Source organism: Parasteatoda tepidariorum, chromosome 9, assembly GCF_982258835.1.
Source record: "Parasteatoda tepidariorum strain Cologne lab strain chromosome 9, Ptep-v5.0, whole genome shotgun sequence".
Taxonomy (NCBI): Eukaryota; Metazoa; Arthropoda; class Arachnida; order Araneae; family Theridiidae; genus Parasteatoda; species Parasteatoda tepidariorum.
This window is the reverse complement of record NC_141763.1, coordinates 103,381,384-103,401,725: the sequence shown is the minus strand read 5'-3', so window position 1 is coordinate 103,401,725 and position 20,342 is coordinate 103,381,384. Positions and strand designations below refer to the sequence as shown.

General features: G+C 28.4%; 1 protein-coding gene across 1 annotated transcript in view; it reads left to right on the top strand.

The window, feature by feature from the left end:
• LOC107451823 (salivary peroxidase/catechol oxidase) overlaps window positions 1–16,993 on the top strand; it is a 68,353-nt gene extending 51,360 nt beyond the window's left edge. Inside the window, exons 9-14 of the mRNA XM_071186308.2 lie at window positions 714–849; window positions 4,592–4,942; window positions 7,039–7,227; window positions 8,319–8,488; window positions 14,000–14,102; window positions 16,868–16,993. Of these exons, the coding sequence (XP_071042409.2) occupies window positions 714–849; window positions 4,592–4,942; window positions 7,039–7,227; window positions 8,319–8,488; window positions 14,000–14,102; window positions 16,868–16,934 (1,016 nt within the window). The 3' untranslated portion in view covers window positions 16,935–16,993. The remainder of the gene's footprint in view (window positions 1–713; window positions 850–4,591; window positions 4,943–7,038; window positions 7,228–8,318; window positions 8,489–13,999; window positions 14,103–16,867) is intronic.
• The last annotated feature ends 3,349 nt before the right edge of the window (window positions 16,994–20,342 follow it).

Below are 20,342 nucleotides of genomic sequence, written 5' to 3'. Positions count from 1 at the left end.
GCCACATATTTTAATCACTTATAGCCACTTTTAAGTTTAAAAATATCTTACAAATAAGTAAGACCCTTTCTGTATTGCCCGCCAAACGCTGCAGGCTAGAATCCCGCTGTTCGTTCTCTTTCTGTATTATGATATATATCCTTCTACTGGGCAGAGATTTATAAGTCTTAATTTAGCACACAAACTTGCAAATGCATCAATAAATAAATAAATATAGTATAGTACATATTACCGGTACTCAGTAGTAGTAACGACTTTTTCATTATTACAGAAAAAAAGATAGGAAGTAAAATGTTTTTATAACAAGATTTCTATTGTTATCAAGTTGGCATCACGCGTTATTGTTAAAAATATATACATGAAATGCCTGAGAATTCAGCAGGCATATTTTTTTAAAGTTCAAACAAAACTGAAACAACGAATAAAAAGTCGCTGGAGGAAAAAGAAGACACGATAAAACTGTCTTGTTCCAAGTTGGTTTAACAGAGAAAAAACGTTATTTGTTACAAATACGAAACGGGGGTGCTAATAACAAATATGGCTTATAAGCCCTTATCTGTAAAAGAACAAATAACACAAGATGCATCCAGAAATCCGAAAATCCCCTCCGCAGATAGACACAATTATCTTTGTTTCTCTGAATATTATACATATAGATTCAAAAACTATGCAAGATATTTTTTCATAATCCTCTCTAATTGTTCATTTAATAGGTGATGAACGAATAAACCAACATACAATGTTAATCTTTGTGCACACACTGTTGGTCCGTTTACACAATACTATACATGACAAGCTGCTCGGCCTGAATCCTCACTGGGACAGTCAAAAACTTTATGATGAAACCAGGTAAACATATAACGCTAAACGTTAACCCTTTTCAGCACATGAAACTTTAGTCCAGAAAATAAAAGTTGTAATAAATGAAGTGCAACTTAAATGAAGAGTACTCGCATACTATGAATATTTCAATACTTCCAGAGAATTTATGAATTTAGTTAAAAACAAAAATATACTGGGTCATTCATTTTCATGTATGGCAATGCTTTTACTTTAAACATAAATCTAATTATAATTCATTGGTATGTTTTCAGCCTTGAAGTTCCAAAATAGAATGTCTCTACTCTTTACCAAAGACATTTTAGGAAAAGAGTTTTAATGCTTTTATTGATACAAAAGTATTTATAATTTTTGCATTACATATATATATATATATATATATATATATATATATATATATATATATATATATATATATATATATATATATATATATATATATATATATATATATATATATATATATATATATATATATATATATATATATATATATATATATATATATATATATATATATATATATATATGTATATATATATATATGTATATATATGTATATATATATATATGTATATATATGTATATATATATATGTATATATATATATGTATATATATATATATATATATATATATATATATATATATATATATATATATATATATATATATATATATATATATATATATATATATACATATATATACATATATATATATATATATATATATATATATATATATATATATATATATATATATATATATGTATATATATATATATATATATATACACCGCATGGTGCCCCGAAAACGTACGTCCGCAGCCCTCCATGCTATCACAGTGTCCATCCATGTCTACGTATATGTGAGTTTCAACGGCTACACGTTCTTATATTTTTCCGGGAAATATTTCGTAGTAGTAGTATCCGGATGGTACAAAATCCAATTGTTTTCAATCTGCCTTAATCTATATACGAGTATTTTATTTGGACAGGCAATATTTTTAGCAACTATATCCGTGCTTTTCTAAATAACTTCAATTATTATTTTATGTTACTAAATGAAACATTTTTTGCACCAAAATTTAATTATTTTGGTAATTGAATTTTAAAATATAAAAGTTTTTCTTCATTTCATTAAAATATAGTAAGCGGTAAAAAAATTTTTTTAGAGTTTTATTGTTTCTTTGATTTTGAATAAAAATATTTGTTTTCTTCTTTTTTAAATTTAACCTCTTAAACTTTTCATCCTAATCATTCACCATAAGATAACATAACTTTTGTCCCCAATTTTTTTTCTGAGTGTATACGAGTATTTATATCGCAAATTAAAAAATCGTCATTATTTAAAATTATTATTTTTAAACTTTTTTTAAAAATGAAATATAATTTTTAATTTAACGGATCTTAAAGAGTTACTTATTTATGATTTTTTTATATTTTTTTCTTCAAACAAAAAATATAATATTTATCAAATAAAAATATCAAAAAATATTATCAAAAAATATAATATTTACTTACTTAATATCAAAAAATATAATATTTACAAAAAATATAATATTTTTCAACAAATTAATTTTTTACAAGAAATTAAAAAAATAAATCAAAAAATTTACAGAAAGTAAAACAAAATTTCTAAGGATTTCGTAGTTCTATAACTAATAAAACTCCATTTTATATGCAAACACTGAATTTTTATTTCTTGGATTGTTTCAGGATATTTGGAACGTTCATTTTTATATTTAAATTACGTTTTTTTTTTTTAAACGCTTTTTTTATATAAAGAAAGAAGGTAGCACAAATGTTTCAACATAAGGATTTATGACGTTGAAACAAAACAGATAATTTAAGGTTCAACTGTGTTCCTACATAACAGGGAAGCGTGTATAAAAAAAAAAGCGTGTATACGTTGCTCTGGATTGTTATGCAATTCTCAATCCTTATGATGTGTTCCAGCGGTTCCCAAGTGGTGTTCCGTGGAACACAAGAGTTCCGAGAGTTGGAAGATTTTTTAACCTGTAATGATTTTTTGAAACCTGTAACAAAATTCATATTCATTTGATGATACATTTTTTATTCAATATTTAAGTTTTTTTTTTTATATTATTTAATTAAAACGCTTGTGAGGAAAAATATTTTAAGACAATGTTTTTTTTTAATTACAATAAAATGGACAAGAACATATGCATTTATTAAAATTTTTTGTTGTAATTCCCATGGAATAAAAATAACCCAATTTACACCAATGAAGAAGTATGTTTCTCTGATAACCATTCTCTCCCTTTATTTCGTTTTTATTTTCCAATTTTTCTTTAAAATTTGAATTTGTGAATATTATTTAAAAACATTTTTTTCTTCTCCCTCAAAACATCTTTTTCCATGTTTTCTCTACATTTATTATATTATATTTTTTGTCCTCAATAGTTTGTTTTATTTGTTGAACTAATAAATCTAATTTTAAACACACTTTTATTTTATTTTACTTTATATGGGAAGTTTGTTTTCTGCTTTTCTTCTTTCATCTTAAACTCATTTACAATTATATTTTTTAATTTTTTAGAGGCAAAGATGCATTATAAAGAATGATTTTTCTTTATTTTGAATAATTATAATATATATATATATATATATATATATATATATATTATATATATATATATATATATATATATATATATATATATATATATATATATATATATATATATATATATATATATATATATATATATATATATATATATGTATAAAATATTAATATTATAATTGACGTAATGAAACTAAGTACATATTTAGTAGAGACCATGTGCATTTTAATATTATCCAGAATAGTTCACATATCGAAAAATAATAAAATAAAAAAGATCCTCATTGGAGGATTTTTCAACAGAAATGAAAAATGGGTCTTCTTGCCAAAATGAAACAGTATTTCAGTAAGATGTGGATTACACCTCGGACACTATTTGCGTTTGTTATTCATGCTGTCCACTAAAGAATCGACGATTCCTTGGGAGGATTTTTTCCCTCTCCTCTCTCAAGAAAGCTCTTGCACCATTTGGAATAGACGTGTCCTGCCAAAAGCAACCTAGGCATACTGTATAGGATTTAAGTCCGATGAGTACACAGGCCATAGCATAGAATATCTTTACTTGGCTTTGGCTCTTCTTCGGATTGACTTGCCCGAGCCAGATATTTACTTTTTTTTTTCGAGTAATCAAATTATTATTTCTACTCACAATTTTTTAAATAAACCAGAAGGTTATATCTCTTGTTCATTTTGCTCATCAACCCTTCTCATTCATCATTGATGATCAAGGAGAGGAACGGTTTATGCCCATTTTTTTTACAAAAATTATGATTTCTGCCGGGATGGCCTGGTTGGTAGGGCACTGGGCCCATATCTAAGAGTCGTGGGTCCTTCGCCCAAAGACTCCCCCGTGTAGTTAATGGTGACTGATGCACGTTAAATATGTCGAGTCACGAAGTCCTCCCTGTTCCCATATTAAATCATACCTCTGAGGATACTGATCCAAGAGTTTCCTCGTCTTCTGGATTGGTTCAAAATTACAAGTCTACGGAGTTGATCATTAGTAGTCGTAAACCCAAAATTGGGTCAGCTTTTCAACGACGGATATAAAAAAATAAAATTAATAAGTGTCAACAACAACAATATTTTCTAAAAGCTTATTTCTCTAAAATAAAAATTTTCTTTCAATCTGCATTCAAAATGCTTTTTTTTTTCAATAGGAGGATAGTGATTGCTCTTCAACAAAATATGGTCTACCAAGAATATCTACCGTGGATAGTGGGACCAGAAAATATGAAGAAATATAATCTATCGGTCGAGGATTCTTCGTACGATGAAGAAACTAGACCTCTGCTATTCAATGAGTTCGGCGCTGCATCCTTCCGGTTGCACAGCATGCTGCCCAAAACTGTGAGCACACATTATCCGAAGATAAGAATGAGTCTCACATACTCTTACTTCTGTCCAGTTTACAATGGACAGTTGGACGCTTACATCACTGGATCGTGTGAAACCCCATCTGAAAAGTTTGACCGTTTTATAAAAACTGATGTCAGAGACTACTTGCACAGGTAATGAAATTCCTTTTGTAAAAGGTTGTTTTCCTTCTTTTTCCAATGAACAGGTACAGAGCGCCAAAAAAAAAAAATTATATATATATATATATATATATATATATATATATATATATATATATATATATATATATATATATATATATATATATATATATATATATACATATATATATATATATATATATATATATATATATATATATATATCACCCTGAATAACTTTCGTTCGAATGAACGTTTTTTCACAAGCTAAGCACCAATCTTAATGGTTCTAGAGGGCGATTTCAAATATGTTAAGTAATTAGTTATAGTTATTAATTAGGTTACGAAATCAGACGCAAAAACGTGCTTTCTCTGAATAAACATGACTCTCAAAATAGGGGCGTAAACAAAATTTCGAAACAATTGGACCAAAAATTGAGGTACTAGGTAGTTACATATATACTATATATATATATATATATATATATATATTTGGCGTGGTCCCAAAAAGAGGACAAGAACTTTCGCCATAGCAGGAGGAGAAATTTAATATAACAATAGAATCGACAAGAGAGAAATATTTAATGCTTCTCCGTTGCTAAGCAACCAAGCTGAGAGAATAAAAAAGGATGAAATAAAATCTGAAGCCATTCATCGTTTTTGTGTTAACTCGGGTCGAATGAGCTTTTCTTTTCTTTCTTTTTTCTTAAATAGTTAATAGAAAAATATCTTGAAGTTTCTAGGCAACAGAGTTTTTTAGTTGGTTTCTGCCACAAAAAATAAAAGCAGAAATTGCATTCGTTTTCATAACTTTTGAAAATAAAGTTCTAGATTCTAAATACAAGACATCCAGGATTTTTGTATTTGAACACATGAACTTTTAATACAGCATTATTTGTGTTTTTGAAGTTGTTTTAACTTTTTTAAGTATGAAAAGATTTCATACTAAAACCATTATTTTAATTATATACAGAGTTGTGGGGCAAATCACGAAAAAGATCTTGTAAAAAATGCAAAATATCTGGAAGAGATTATAATGCACATTATAACAGGTTTTATATAATTCACGATACTTCCTTCTTTTATAATTGAAGAAATTAGTGAATTTTACGTGGCATTTAAAAAAAATCGAAATATGTATGTTTAAGAATATTGTATGATTCATTTATTCTACTAAATACGTGGCTTTGAGATAATAAAGATAGTTTTCAAATAGCATCTTAATGTTTTCATTCATTCTGAAACGGATTTTCTTAAATTCACCATAAAATGTCATTCCGACAATTGCGATATTTATCACCAAACATTGAAACTATAATTTCTTTGCTTTATTCCTTTTATTACATTATAGAATCACCTTTTGCGAAGGGGCATGCATGAAGGGGCATGTTGTTTTCTTAATTTCATGTAACTCTCTGAAAAACAATTGTAAGACAATTACATTCACAGCATCTAAAATCATTTATATTTTCAATTACAAATGAAATTGTGTTACAATATACTTCCATTAAAGGCCGTTGCGATGATTAAATAGTTTTCTGCCAAATCATTCACCAAATATTCTAAACAATAAATAATATCCGCTGTTGATTATTTTTAATAATATGATTAATCAAGGGATGGGATGTCCGGTCTAACTCTATACACAGATGCGTTTAATCGACAGGCGACTAAAAATGATAAAAGTGGTGATTAATGAAATTCTAAATTTTAGTAAAAGTGATTAAAATTAGCAACTTTTTATGGCATTTTTTTTTCAGTTTACTATTGAAAGTGAAGGGAAAGTATGTTTTTTTTCTCTAAACATGAATTATTTTAAATTTATGTAATAGTTACGCTAGAGTAATTAAAAGAATAATAAATAAGTAAAAGCGATTTTATTTTCTACCACTTTTTACTTCTTTGGTCACCTGGCTATCCCTGCTATTGAAAGTAGATTTAATGATTTCGTTTTAAATATGAATAATTTGAAATGTGGTATTTATGATTGAATAATTATATAAATAAAGATAAATTGAGTTAATACCACTACTTACATTTTTAGTTCCTGATTGCTGTCACAATTGGATTGTTTTGTTTACTGACTGAATTATTTTTTAAACTTGTAGACCACCTAAAGGATCTTTCGGAGTGGACCTCGCTGCCATCAACATCCAAAGAGGGCGAGATCATGGACTCGCGAGCTACATCGACGTGGTAGAAAAATGCTCAGAGGGAAAAACTAGGATTAAAACATTTCTTGATCTCGAAAACAGGATGTCTGAAGATAGTGTCACATTTCTGAAGAAAATATACTCGTAAGATTATTGTTTCCCCCTGGTGATTAAATGCTTTTGTGAAATATCGTGTGAGTGTATAACTGCCACTACAATAATACAATTCCAAATCCCAATGCGTGTTAACTCCATAAATACTATCTTGAGGTATCTGAAGAGAGGTTGTTGGAAGCTTTCACGTACATTGACGTCATGTGGACACACAAACTTCGATAGATCAGTTTAGTTGCGTTTTGTGATTGTTCTAATCACTCTAATACTATTAAGACTCGATCACACACAACGCCGACCTGCGCTATTGGCAACACAGGAGTGATCAACTCTCCAAGTCCGGTTATCTTAATAAAGCTCTCCTGGCTCTTCACAAAACAGTAATAATCAACTAGAAGTATCCGTTCATCGAATTCTATCACAGATAAAATTCTAGCGGAGAATTACAGTAGTGTTTCTATTACCATAATTATCCAATTTACTAGTATATAGATTAAGTTAATTCTATTCTATCTTAAGTAACCGTTTATATAAATATATGACAGTCGTTGAGCAGCCGACCCAATCTAAGGGCTTACGACTACTAATGTTCAACTCTGTACCCTTGTCATTTTGAACCCAATCCATAAGACAAGGGAACTCCTGGATTAAGTATTGGGAAAAAATTTGCCTTCGATGAGGACTTTTTGAGGGAACTAACCCGCATTTGCTTTACACGGTGAGGAAAACCACGAAAACTCCCACGGTAAGTCTGACGGCAAGGAGACCCATGATCCGTCTACCATTGAGGATATTTCGTATCAGCACTGTGGTCGGTGCAAGCCGTGCAGAATTTATAACGACCAGTCATTGCTGGGACTCGAACCCGGTTCACCTCACTGGAAGGCTCTTTTCCCCCCGAGCTACCCCCATGGTATATAGAAAATAATAACGTGATGAACGAGTTTCAAAAGTGAAATAGTGCACTTGACTTTAATACAATAAATACTTGCAAAACTCGCCATTTAAAAAGTGGCAATTTAAAACATATAAAACTAATTTTTTCAACTTGTTGCTCTAATTAAGAATGTTTCATGCCACTTTTGTATTTATTCTTTTATTATTTATTTGCCTTTTTTCAGGGACGTAAGGGATGTTGAATTATGGCTTGGAATGACAGCAGAAACACCGATTGAAGGGGGTGTGACAGGCCCTACTGCTACCTGTATATCAGCCATTCAATTTCATCGTCTAAAATTCGGTGACAGTTTCTTCTATACCCATAAAAATGGAAGACATCCATTCACAGAAGGTAAAGAGAAAATTGCTCTAAGTTGTTGTTCTTTCGTTTAAAAACTATGATTCTTATTTTTTTAATTATTAATAATATTTCTTTAAAAAAAATCATTGAAATTAACTTCACTGAAACAACTAAAAATGTATTCAGTTTTTACTGAAATGGCCACCCTCAGTATACGATTTTGAAATCTTACAAAAATGCCACAAAGTTTTTGTATTGAATTTCTCGAGATATTTAAGTGGAAAAAAGCGTTTGCAAATTCTTATGGATCACAGCCGGGGTCCAAAAAAGTGCAGGTGGGATTCATAACCTATTAAACTATACATACCCTTATATTCATAACCAAAAGCGGAATGTTTTTTTTCTCTCGTTATTTTATTTGTAAATAAGATAGCTTTTTAAAAACAAATAAAATAGTTTGCGATGTTTTTAAAACCTCTTTGCTTTTTAGGAATTCAATAATTACTTATCCTAGCTTGAAATGTGTTTACCTCAGTTAAATAGTGATTCATGGTAAAATTATTATGGTTTCGACAAACTTGAAATTTTATCAAGTTCATAATCACCTCAACATTTCATTTAATATAAATAAATGCATTTCATTTCTAAATTTTATAGTCGATATAGTTTTTAATGTAGGGAAAATTCACGGCCGCCAACGACTCTTTTTCACTCTCATCTAAGAACTATACTGATCTTTGAGTACTGTACAATACTTAAACCAATTAGCATGTCATTTAAAATATCAGTCTACAAATGTTTTTTATTCAATTTTTTTTACCCTGCATGTTAAGTTTGTCCTATAAAAATTAATTCCAACCAGTATGAGAATAAATTGAATAGGATCGCAAAAAGTTGACTAACATGTTTGTACATTTTTGTTTACAGAAAAAAGCGAAAGAAAACATTCATTCTGTGATCCTGATCGATACCTAAAGTTTCTCCCTAAAAATGTCTTCAGCGTCCCTTCGAAATTAAAAACATGAGATTCAAAGACTTGGGACAGCATAGATTTATAAGTTTTTAAAATATTCTGTGTAACGCGAACGAAAATTCGACTTAATTTGAAACATTTTTGTAATTAAAAAGAAAAGAAAACAAGAATAAACTTTGCTTCAAATTCTATAAAGTGATCCAGTTCGATAGCTGGCGAATATATAATATTATCTCAGAGATTAAAAACATCAAAAAACGGGATTCATCTCAAAACGCCATTGTAGCTTCCTTTAAGATTTTTCATTAATATGAAGGATTATTTTTAAGAAGCTCTCAAACTGGCTGTTCTCAAAGCAGGCTCAAAACGTCAACGCAGTTTCTTTAACTGTTTCTTTAACATGATAGATTATTTCTAAAAAACTTGGACTAAATTTATAAGGTAGAATTCGATTTTTTTTTCAATACTTCCGCTGCCTTAAAGTTCAGCTGAAAGCTTGATACAATGAATGGTCAATCTTACTTTGTGTTTCCTGAATCTTATTGCAGATTTCCACGTCTCTCATTTATGATGCATAAAATTTTTCACAGAATATTTCACAAAGCTGTTAATATTAGAAAATATTTTGGAATTTTTTTTTCTTCAAAAAGATGAGTAGGGGAGAGTGGGGTCAATTGTAACATTTTTTACTTAACTATTTTTAACTAACAAAAAATCCAATATATTATTAGTATTAATTGACAGACGAGTAAAGTAGACTATCCTCTACTAGAAAAAAAAATAAATACCTGATTTTAAATATTATTATATTAGTTATTAACAATTTTTGACAGTCGTGCACTTGTTACAATTGTCCCCACTTACGGGGTCAATTGTAACAGTTCATAAATTCAACTAAAACATAGTTAATTATACATATTATCATAGTTGTGATATATTTTTTTATTGATCAAAATAGTAGTGATATTTTATAAGTAAAAATAATAATGAGCAGAAACCTAAAGGGTTAAACTTTTAACTTTAAGGGGTTAAAAATTTTAATTTATGCTGTGAAAGGTGACAAATAAAATAATGCACATGCAACATAATATAAATGATGTAGGAAACTATTGGTGGTTCTTAAAGAGTTAAGTAATGGTTTGTAAACATAAGATTATTTATTTTCAGCTGTTACAATCGTCCCTTTACTTATTGTTACAATTGTCCCCAAGACGCCATTTCAGCTTCATTTGTTAAAAACAATGCTAGTTAATTAGCAAAACTAATCTTTTTTTTATTGAAATGTTAATTAAAGTGTCCACTTACATATTCGGTTACTAATTTTTATTTGTTTAAACAAAATTACTTTGTTACAATATAATATTCTAATACCAAAAAAAGTACTTGCGTGGCGTGAAAATATCTTTTGTGATGTAACTCTTTCAAAAGTACATAAAAATGGTTGCCATCAGGGGTGTACATGTAGATTTATTAAATACACCTTGTGCGCCACCTAAGAACCAAATCTAGAACCCGACACTCGAAATTTTTGCTCTGTTACAATCGTACCCTGTTACAATTGACCCCACTCTCCCCTAGTGTTAGTAATATTATTTCATTCTTAACATTTTTCTTGGCTAAGTAAAAACATTTTAATACATTTTTGAAGAAAAATGCCTCGCGTCTCATATTCTACATATCTCACATTTGAATCGCTGTTTGTTTCAGTTCAGTGGATCCGAATCGAGAGGCCTTTCATCCTTATTTTTCAAATGAGCAGCTCTTCTCCAGTTCAACACGTATTTCTTATGTTGTATTGAGAATGGATGGGGTATTTATAATGCAAATGAAGTAGCCTCTGAAAGCAGACGCCTTAATTTTAAACATATTGAAGTACTTTTACTGTAAATGAATCTACGTATTAAAAAAAGAGATTTCAATGTTTAAAATTAAAAGGGAATTCATTTAATAAAGGTTTTTTTTTTATGGGGGAATTTAACTTTTTTTTATTGTAGCTGCACTGAAGATGTTATAAACAATGTATTAACATTAAAGGAGTTTTTAAACTTTACGAACTCTAAACTGAATATCTTTTAAAAATGAAGCAAAAATTAAAGCTCAAAGGGTGAGTCTGTAGAAATGAAGTCACAAAAGTGTTTTCTTAAGTCTGTTCAGTTCCAAAACTATTCGTTACTGAACGTAACATAAAAATTATATATTTGAGGATATTTTGCACGCGACAATATCTGACTAAATATCCCCCAGATAACTGCCATCTTTGTAATTCACCTTTAAGTAAGTAGTTAACCCATTTTCAGACGAAGCTTTCGTAAACCGTTCTTTTTATTAACACTCTGGGGTATAAATTTGGCTAATTTTATTTTTCTGCTATTGTAAAAGGTTCTGGAGGCATCGATAAAATTTTAGTAATTCAACTGGAGTAAACATTTTCTTTGAGAAATTTTTAAACTAAGCAAGTTTCTTAACTTGAGACGGTTATTGACAAATTTGACTCTTTGAAAGTATATAATAGTTCCATTTGATACTAATCATATGTCTTTATAGCGTGGATTGAAGTCACAAATTTTGTAAATAAAATAGAAATAAAGCAAATTTTAAAAAAAACAAACTAGTGTTTAACTAAATTGTTCATTCTTTTGATTCGGCCAATGGTACATCTACGCACTGTTTTATTTCTTGAATAATATATTACTCTTCATGAATGAAACTTGTCTTAATGAATCTACTTTTAAGCATATTTCAATGTAAATAATATTACATATCATATATATATATTATTATATATAATTGTGTTTTTTGGTTGTAATGTATTTATCTTACCAGTCCCGTAAGAAATTTCCTCTTTTATTTAATAAATGTTCTTTTCTATACCTTAAAATATATCTATTTATGTAATGATGTGGTTGAGAAAACTTTACTTTGCAGATATACAGGTAAGATATCCCGTGGAGTCATAAATTTAAAAAAATTTGAAAAAAAAATACACAACGCAATGCACGAGTATTAGGTAATAATAACACTAACCGGTACAGTTAATAGTAAAAACAAGCTTATTTTTATTATTTATTCTTTTATAACAGCTTTATGACACTAAGTCAAAAATATTAATTCTTTTGATTAAAAATAATACCGTTAGAATGAATTCATTTACCACGAAATTAAGGATTAAAGTTATTAAATTAAAATTAAAGATCAGATTAAGTTTCAAGATCAGTTCAATTTTAGCTAAACCATATACCGTTAAAATTATTACCGATAAAGTGTACAGTGCACAAAATAAAAAATTCTATCGTGATTTTTTAACCAAGATGTACCAAGGTAGCTAATAGAAGAAAATATCCATTTTGTTAATCTATTCACGAAATTTCTTAAATGAGGTTACAGAATTGAAATGAGGAACAGAATTTGAATGTTTACTATGCACAAAGTAAAAATGAGATCATCTGAATAACTTTTAATCTAAAAACTGGATTTACACGTACTCGAAATTATTCAGAATTGTTTGTGTACCAAACCTTAAATATGTTTATTTGTTAATGCCGACGCTATTTTAAGTTACATAATCGGACACAAAATCGCACATTTTCTGAATAAACATACGGATTTCTGTCCTCCAAAATAGGTGAGATAATCGCATTCTTGAAAATAGAATCCCAATTGACCCCCTACACAGGCCGAGGGGGCAGGGAACTGTCCTTGCGTCAGAAAGGCTCTGGGTTCCAATCCCGGGCAAGGCATGGATGTTTCTTTCTCTCTATCTGTCCAACATGGACTTTAAAGGGGAGTAAAAAGCCAGAGCAGTCTATGCTTATTTTGAAAATGGCACAAAAATTCAAAATAGAGATAAGCATAGTTTTGAGAAAATAAAAAGCATTTGTGGTATAATTTTTTATTAATAAAAAACTGGCACCGATGCTGCATTATCTGGGTTCATAAAACTTTACAAAACCTGATAATAAGGCAGTTATTCTGATAATTTTCATCTAGGTGGAAAAATGTGGACAAATTGGGGATTTAAAAAAATTAATAGCTTCTAAAATATTTAAGTTATTTGTCTGTTCTAAAGCCCAGATAATTCTTCACGACAAGAAGTTTAAAATCATAGCTTTACTTGAAGTGATTCTATAAAAAAAAAAAGCACTTTAAACTGTGACTTTCCTCGGCAAAGCTTCGAAAAACTATGATAAAGAGTCCAAAAAGTTGGCCACATTCCTACCTAAATTATTGCGAACATATTTTTCAGATTAAGGCTACCCCTCGCCCCACAATTTTAGGGTAAAGAATCAGGTGGGAAAAAAAAGTCATGTTTATTTAGAGAAATACGTTTTTGTGCCGTAACTTAAAATATCTACACAAAACCATTAGCTCATAAAGTTAGGCTATTCAATCATTGAATCTAGTATGTGAAAACCCAATCATTAGATCGAAAATTAATATATTATCATTATTTAACATTTGTGAAAAATAATAATCTGAAAAAACTATGATTAATTATTGATCTAAGTTTCATAAATATTTCCAAAAAAGTGGGGGCAAAGTATGCCATTCGATTTCTTCAGAAAAAAAAATTCATTTTAAATATTTTTTAGATCAATTGGAAACCATTAAATCTTTCTCTGTGGCTCGCTGGCTTTGTGACACTACAAGATACGATAAAGTTCGCAGACATCCATTGGCTGTACCTGGGAAGAAGTGAGCAAAACAAGCTAATCTAGATCACTATATATCCTAACAGGAAGTCTTGTTGTCCTCCTCTGACGTCAAAGCGGAACGTGACTACTTTTATTTCGAGTGATGCCATGGGTTTTAAGGAAATTTAAACATTTTAATTTCAGATAACAAAATAGTGCTGCGATGTAAATTACAATGTTTTAGTTATTTTACTACATTTTTATTAACCTATTTGTGCCTAGGGTCCTTATAAAAAGACAGTTTCGTTTTATATGGACACAAGAGTTTCATTATTAGGATTTATTTTTCAAAAACAAGTTTTTCCGAAATTTCTAATTTATTAATAACATGAATACTTAAATTTTCAAGCGAATTCAGCATACAGTTTTTTTTAAGGTGACAAAGAGCTTTCAATTTTTTTAATTATTTATTTATTTATTTTTAGAAATTATCAAGAGATTGGTTTGAAATTTTCATTATAAGTTTATATGGTTAAAGACAACTTATTTACGAAATTTCAAGAAAATATTTTAAAATTTAAAAAATGTAAAGAAATAAAAATTTGGGATTGTATTAATATTTATATCATTCCTCGCGTCTGAAATTATTGTTAAAGTAAAAAAAATTATTTCAAAATATTATATATTAGAGACATAAAAAAAATTTTGCTAATACTTTTTCTATTTTTTACTATAAAAAACAAATAACTGTAGAAAAGCTGTCAAAAACCAGCATTTTTGGAGAAAAAAAATGATCAGATTGTAATAAAAGTTCACATATTATTAATTACTAAATTAAAAAAAAAATTTCAGCAAATTGTTAATAACATTCATAAGTAAACAGTATCAAATTTTCAGCTCAATAGAATTAAAATTCATTTCGCTGGAACAGCTTGACATTCGTAAATTTGCCAAAAAAGACATTTTGAGAAAAATAGCTTTTTCTAGTAATTTATGGCTAATTCTACTTTTGAACAAATATTTCCCTTTTTTTTAAACATAAATAACTATAAATACGATCTTATAAACTGGAGAAATAATTAAATGATATGAAATTTAAAAAAAATAACAAGCAAGAACTTACTTTAGATGCAGACAAGAAAATGTAAGCAAAATAGCGTGGTCAAAACGAAAATTGCTATAACTTCGTCAATTTTGCTCCGATTCAAAAAGTTTTTGTTTTAAAATGCCTTGTTAAATGCCTAAATATAAAAAAAAAGAATATCCAATTCTTGATGAATTTTCATTTATTTGAAAAGTCCCTTATTACCTTAAGGAACAGAAAAGAAAGTAATAACCGCCTGGTGTAAACTAAACTCAAAACCACTTGTTTTTTGCAGATGTTTTTCTATAAATAGATCACTTTTCGTGCATTAATGGGTCTTTGGAATTATCGGATTCAAAATTTCGACTTTTTCGGACAAGCTAGTGCATTCTACTGGGGCTCCTGCCTGATAAATAATTCAAGAAGTTTCAAGCATTTTCCGAAATTTATCGTCATTTTATCACCAATGAAAATTTTGACTACTTTTCAATTATATCTTAAAACTTTACTTGAGCTCTGTGCTGGTGACAGCTTCAGTCCTTTCTTAACCGCGACAGAAATTTTTCGTTCTCATTTTGAACACAATTCAGAAGAAAAGGGAACTCAAGTACTGTGAGAAATTGGCCTTCTTTGAAGCGATTTTGTGGGAACGGACTGACATTTGTGTTACAGGGACAGTAAAACCACGAAACCCTCCCATGATTAGGCTGACGGCAAGAGGACTCTAACCCATGATCCGTCTACCGCTGAGGATATTGTACGAGCTACTGAGCAATACCCAATCAGCGGAGAGATTAGTGCAGACGTAAGTATGACCTCACGGAAAGTTACCTCTTCTTGAAATTTTTAACTCAACTTTCAAGCTAGAAATGTTGCTAACTGTGACAAGTGGTCAAGCTAGAAATAAGGCGTTCTTTTTCAATTGGGCTACCTTCTCCGCCCTACTATAAGGGTTGCACAGTCCAAATCCGTCGAAATAAAGCCCTCTTTAAACAAAGAAAGCCCGTTTTTTTTCTTCCTATTCCATAACTTAAAATATTATCTGCATAAATGGTTTAACTTATTTTAAGGTTAGTACTTTAAATCACTAAATTGCATCTTAGCGCGTAAAAATCCAATCATTCGGTCAACAGTTTTTTAAAGTGTTGTTTTATTTATTATTATTTTGCACACCGAGCATAATATCTCGTTAGCATGAAAATTTATCTGTATCCAAAAAAACTATTTTCTATGATCGCAGGTGACCCATGTGCTTTAAATAAAATTATTTTTTTGGTAAATTTACTTTAAAGCTAAAAGAATTTTTTTTTTCAATAACTACTTTCAAATGTCAAACTTTGACAAGGAAATTTTTTTAATAACTATCGATTATCATGGCTCAAAGGAGAGACCTTAAATACGTTACCTAGTTAAAACTTTTCATAAATTTACGGAATCCGATACAAAAACGTATCTTTTCAGATTAATTATACCTTTTTCGCAAAATTTAAATTTTTGAAAATCGAAATGTGCCCAGCAGCAATTAGAAACATCCGATCCTGATTATCATTTTCATGTTTTCTTATTTATATGCTTAAATATGTTGTTAGTCAAAAATTTTTTGAACTGTATTTTTTAAGTTTAATAATTTTATTTTAAATAAAATTAAAATAAAAACTGTAAAATTACTACACCAAAAAACAATGATCCTGCAAAACGCATCAATTTATGGTTGCTGAGTAATTAGTCTATTCTGTTTTCAGTAATCCTGTCACAACATGTCAAACAATACAGCCTCTAGACTTGACACTGTGGAGAGAAGAAGTATAAACGTTGTAATACATACGATAAAATGAAATAAAAGAAATTCTTTCCAATGTGAAACGATTAATATTTGACATTTTTAATGTAACATAGTTCATATTCATTCCATTCATTTTTTTTTTTTAATATTAAAATATTTGTCTTGGGAAAAAAAACTTAGTCTAAACTTGACCAAAAAGAGAACGAAAAAAGGTTTTTAAACTGTTTCTTTTCTAGATTATTTTAAAGAGAAGTAAAATATATGTGATTAAAACAAAAATTATCTTTATAACATTACTATATAATTATATAACATTTATTTACTTTTAAGACATTTCCAAAATCAATATATTTGTTATAATAAGAGGAAAAAAATGATTATTAGTCGAAGATAATTAACTCCGTCCCTCCTAAAAAAAAATAGGAATAAATGAAATAGACTTTTCAATTTTTGGGGTAAGTAAGATCACTCAGAAATTTAAAAGTAAAATTTTGTTGGACGCATCACGTTGTTTTCAAATTAAGATTTATTAATCAATTAGTTCTTCGCACGGGTTGAATAAATTAAAAGAATCATTAAATCAGTTTTGAGCAACACTACGAAATCATACTCAAAACTATACATACACAATTGAAGAGCTTAGTGGAAGAACCAGGTAAGTGATATTTTAGGGGAATTAATAAAATAACATGAAGTGCTTACATTCATATGAATATGTTTCATGTGACACAGCTGCTTTTGCTTTCAGTTTAATCTTAACATGACTAATCCACATTAGTTTGATGAGTCCAAAGTCACTCACCTTCATAGAACTGGTATCGAAAAAGAAGACAATGTTTCCTGGCTCGTACCCACCCCCCCAAAATCACTGGTACCAGAGCACCCGTCCAGGAGGTGCACTCAACATTCGGTGCAACAGCAAGGACCAGACGGTGCTTACCAGCGGCCACCTTAAGTCTCTTTCTTTCGAGGGTAGTGTTAAAATCTGCCCTAACTGCCAAACTTTTTTCTCGTATCCTGATTCTAGTCCCTCTCGAAATGTGAATTACCTGGTTCTTCCACTAAATTCTTCAATTAAAAAAGCTAAAATAATTAAATTTTTTTAAAATTATTATTATTTGTTGCTCTTTCCTGTAGCTTTACGTTATTCATTTATGCAAAACTCAGTTTTTGCAGTTAATCGAAACACAATAGAGATTAACTGCATTTAGCATCACTAGGCCTGGTGCTATAGCTCTTAACCAACTCATGTTACTCAAAAAGTTACTAGTATCAAGTAATTTTCCTGTACATATCCTTTTTGATGGGCCGAAAGACACTTTCCACAGTATCGGTATTGAAACTGCTTAGTATTGGTGCAGTTTTAATACTCACCTATTATATAAATAAATACTTTTTACTTATATTAGTACATTTGTAATTTATTATATAACCCTTCAACATTTGAGTTTTGTGCGAAATACATTTATCAGTGGCAGAAACTAAAAAAAAATTTAAAAACGAAATAGAATTCTCATTATACCTTGATGAGAAATTTAGTACATGTCCATTTCTCTATCTGACTTTTCAACATACTGTTTAAAATATGTATTTATAAGTAATGGTGGAAAAAAGTTCTTTAAATTCTAAATCACTGAAATATTAAGACATTGTCTTTGCAAACACTGAAAAAAATACTTTACGAAACTACGGAAAACCCGTTGTAGAATTTTTATCAAAGCTGCACCAATTACAAGTAGTACATATTACCAAAATTAATTGGCAAATGGTGATTTTCCGCGGTTCCCTTAAACTAATTTCTCATTAACCTTTGCTCCATTAACTTTGCTTTTCAATACATATTTTTTTATTTCAATTAATTCATATTACCAATATTAATTAAGCATTTCAGTCATTAAAGAATATATTTTGTCTCCAAACAATGAAATTTATAATTCTGCATCCATTAAATCGTAATGTGTATAAATTAAATATTTCTAAGTAAAAAGGTTTAGCAGGTAAATGTTGAATATTTTTTGAATTTCATTTCTTAGAGTCCGATTTTAAAAATTATTCTGTAGTACATAAAAAAAAAACAATATATGAAAAAAAAAAATAATAGCACAGTTTTGTTTATTACCAAAAAGAAATATATTTATGCTACAGACAACTTTAGCTTTAAAAAAACTTACGATTTAAATTTCATTTATACAAAACACTTGCGTTACCATAATTTTTTTTTTTTTTTTTTTTTTTTTTTTTGTAAATTGAAATTTTTATTCTTAAAAAGATGTAGTCACAAAAAGATTTAGTCATTAATAGTACACGTAAATACTTAAGCGCCGATATGACCATCGTAATTATAAGTGATTTTGTGATGTCTAATAATTAAAGATAAAAATTTGAAAATAAGCACATTGGCAAATCAGGAAATTGTCTGATCAGCTTGTAAACAATTAAAAATATTCGTTAATAAATCATTTGCAAAACACTCTACAGCATAATTTTTTTTTAAATTTAATTACATATACATATTTCATCAAAATGAAATTTGTAAAAAAAAAATTTTTTTTATTATAAATACTTAAAATTTTAAGCCTTCCTACTTTATCAATATGAAGAATAAATTTGAATTTTTCAGTGTTTAATTTTCTCTTCGTAGTCGTATTTTCTTAAAATAATTTTTTTAATTTATGACTATTAAAGAAATGAAATAAATTTAATATATTACAATTATTTGATGCATTTTGTAATTATATCCTTAATAAAAAATTCAGCAAAGACTAGGATTATTTTTTTTTTAAAATTTGCAGTGTGAATTAACTAAAGCATTTTTATTACTTATTATATCATTTTTGTCTCATGTATCATATATTGCGTAACAATTATTTTAAGAACAAATAAAGATAGCTTATCTAGGTCACCTTTTTCATTATTTAATTTTAATATTCATACGAATACATAGTGGATGATCATTAAGAATTAAAAATTGGTTTCATTTTAAGATACTTTTGTAATTTAGAGTATATTTATAGAAATTAGCAGCCAGACAAGCAGGAGCATTTTTAAGCAATTAAGCATAGACAAATAATTTATCTGATACGAGTCTATAATAATTTATTTTTATAAAAATACAATTGCCCAAAAAATAAGGTTATACAATTTCTTTATAACTTAACGTTACATATAATATTTTCAAAAATTTTGCTTATTGCACAGCAATAAAAATTGAACAAAATTAAAAAAGAAATGTGGTGCGAGGAGTACTTATTTTACAGAATTTTTACTTTTTTTAATTTATCTAAAATATAATTTATCTCAATTTAATTTAAGCAGTAATTTACAGCTTATCAATAAAATAATAATGAATTTTAAATTTATGTTCTTTTACGTTTCGTATTTCCAAGGATTTTGCTTCTGTATTTACTCGCCTTCAAATTAAAATTTATTTTTAA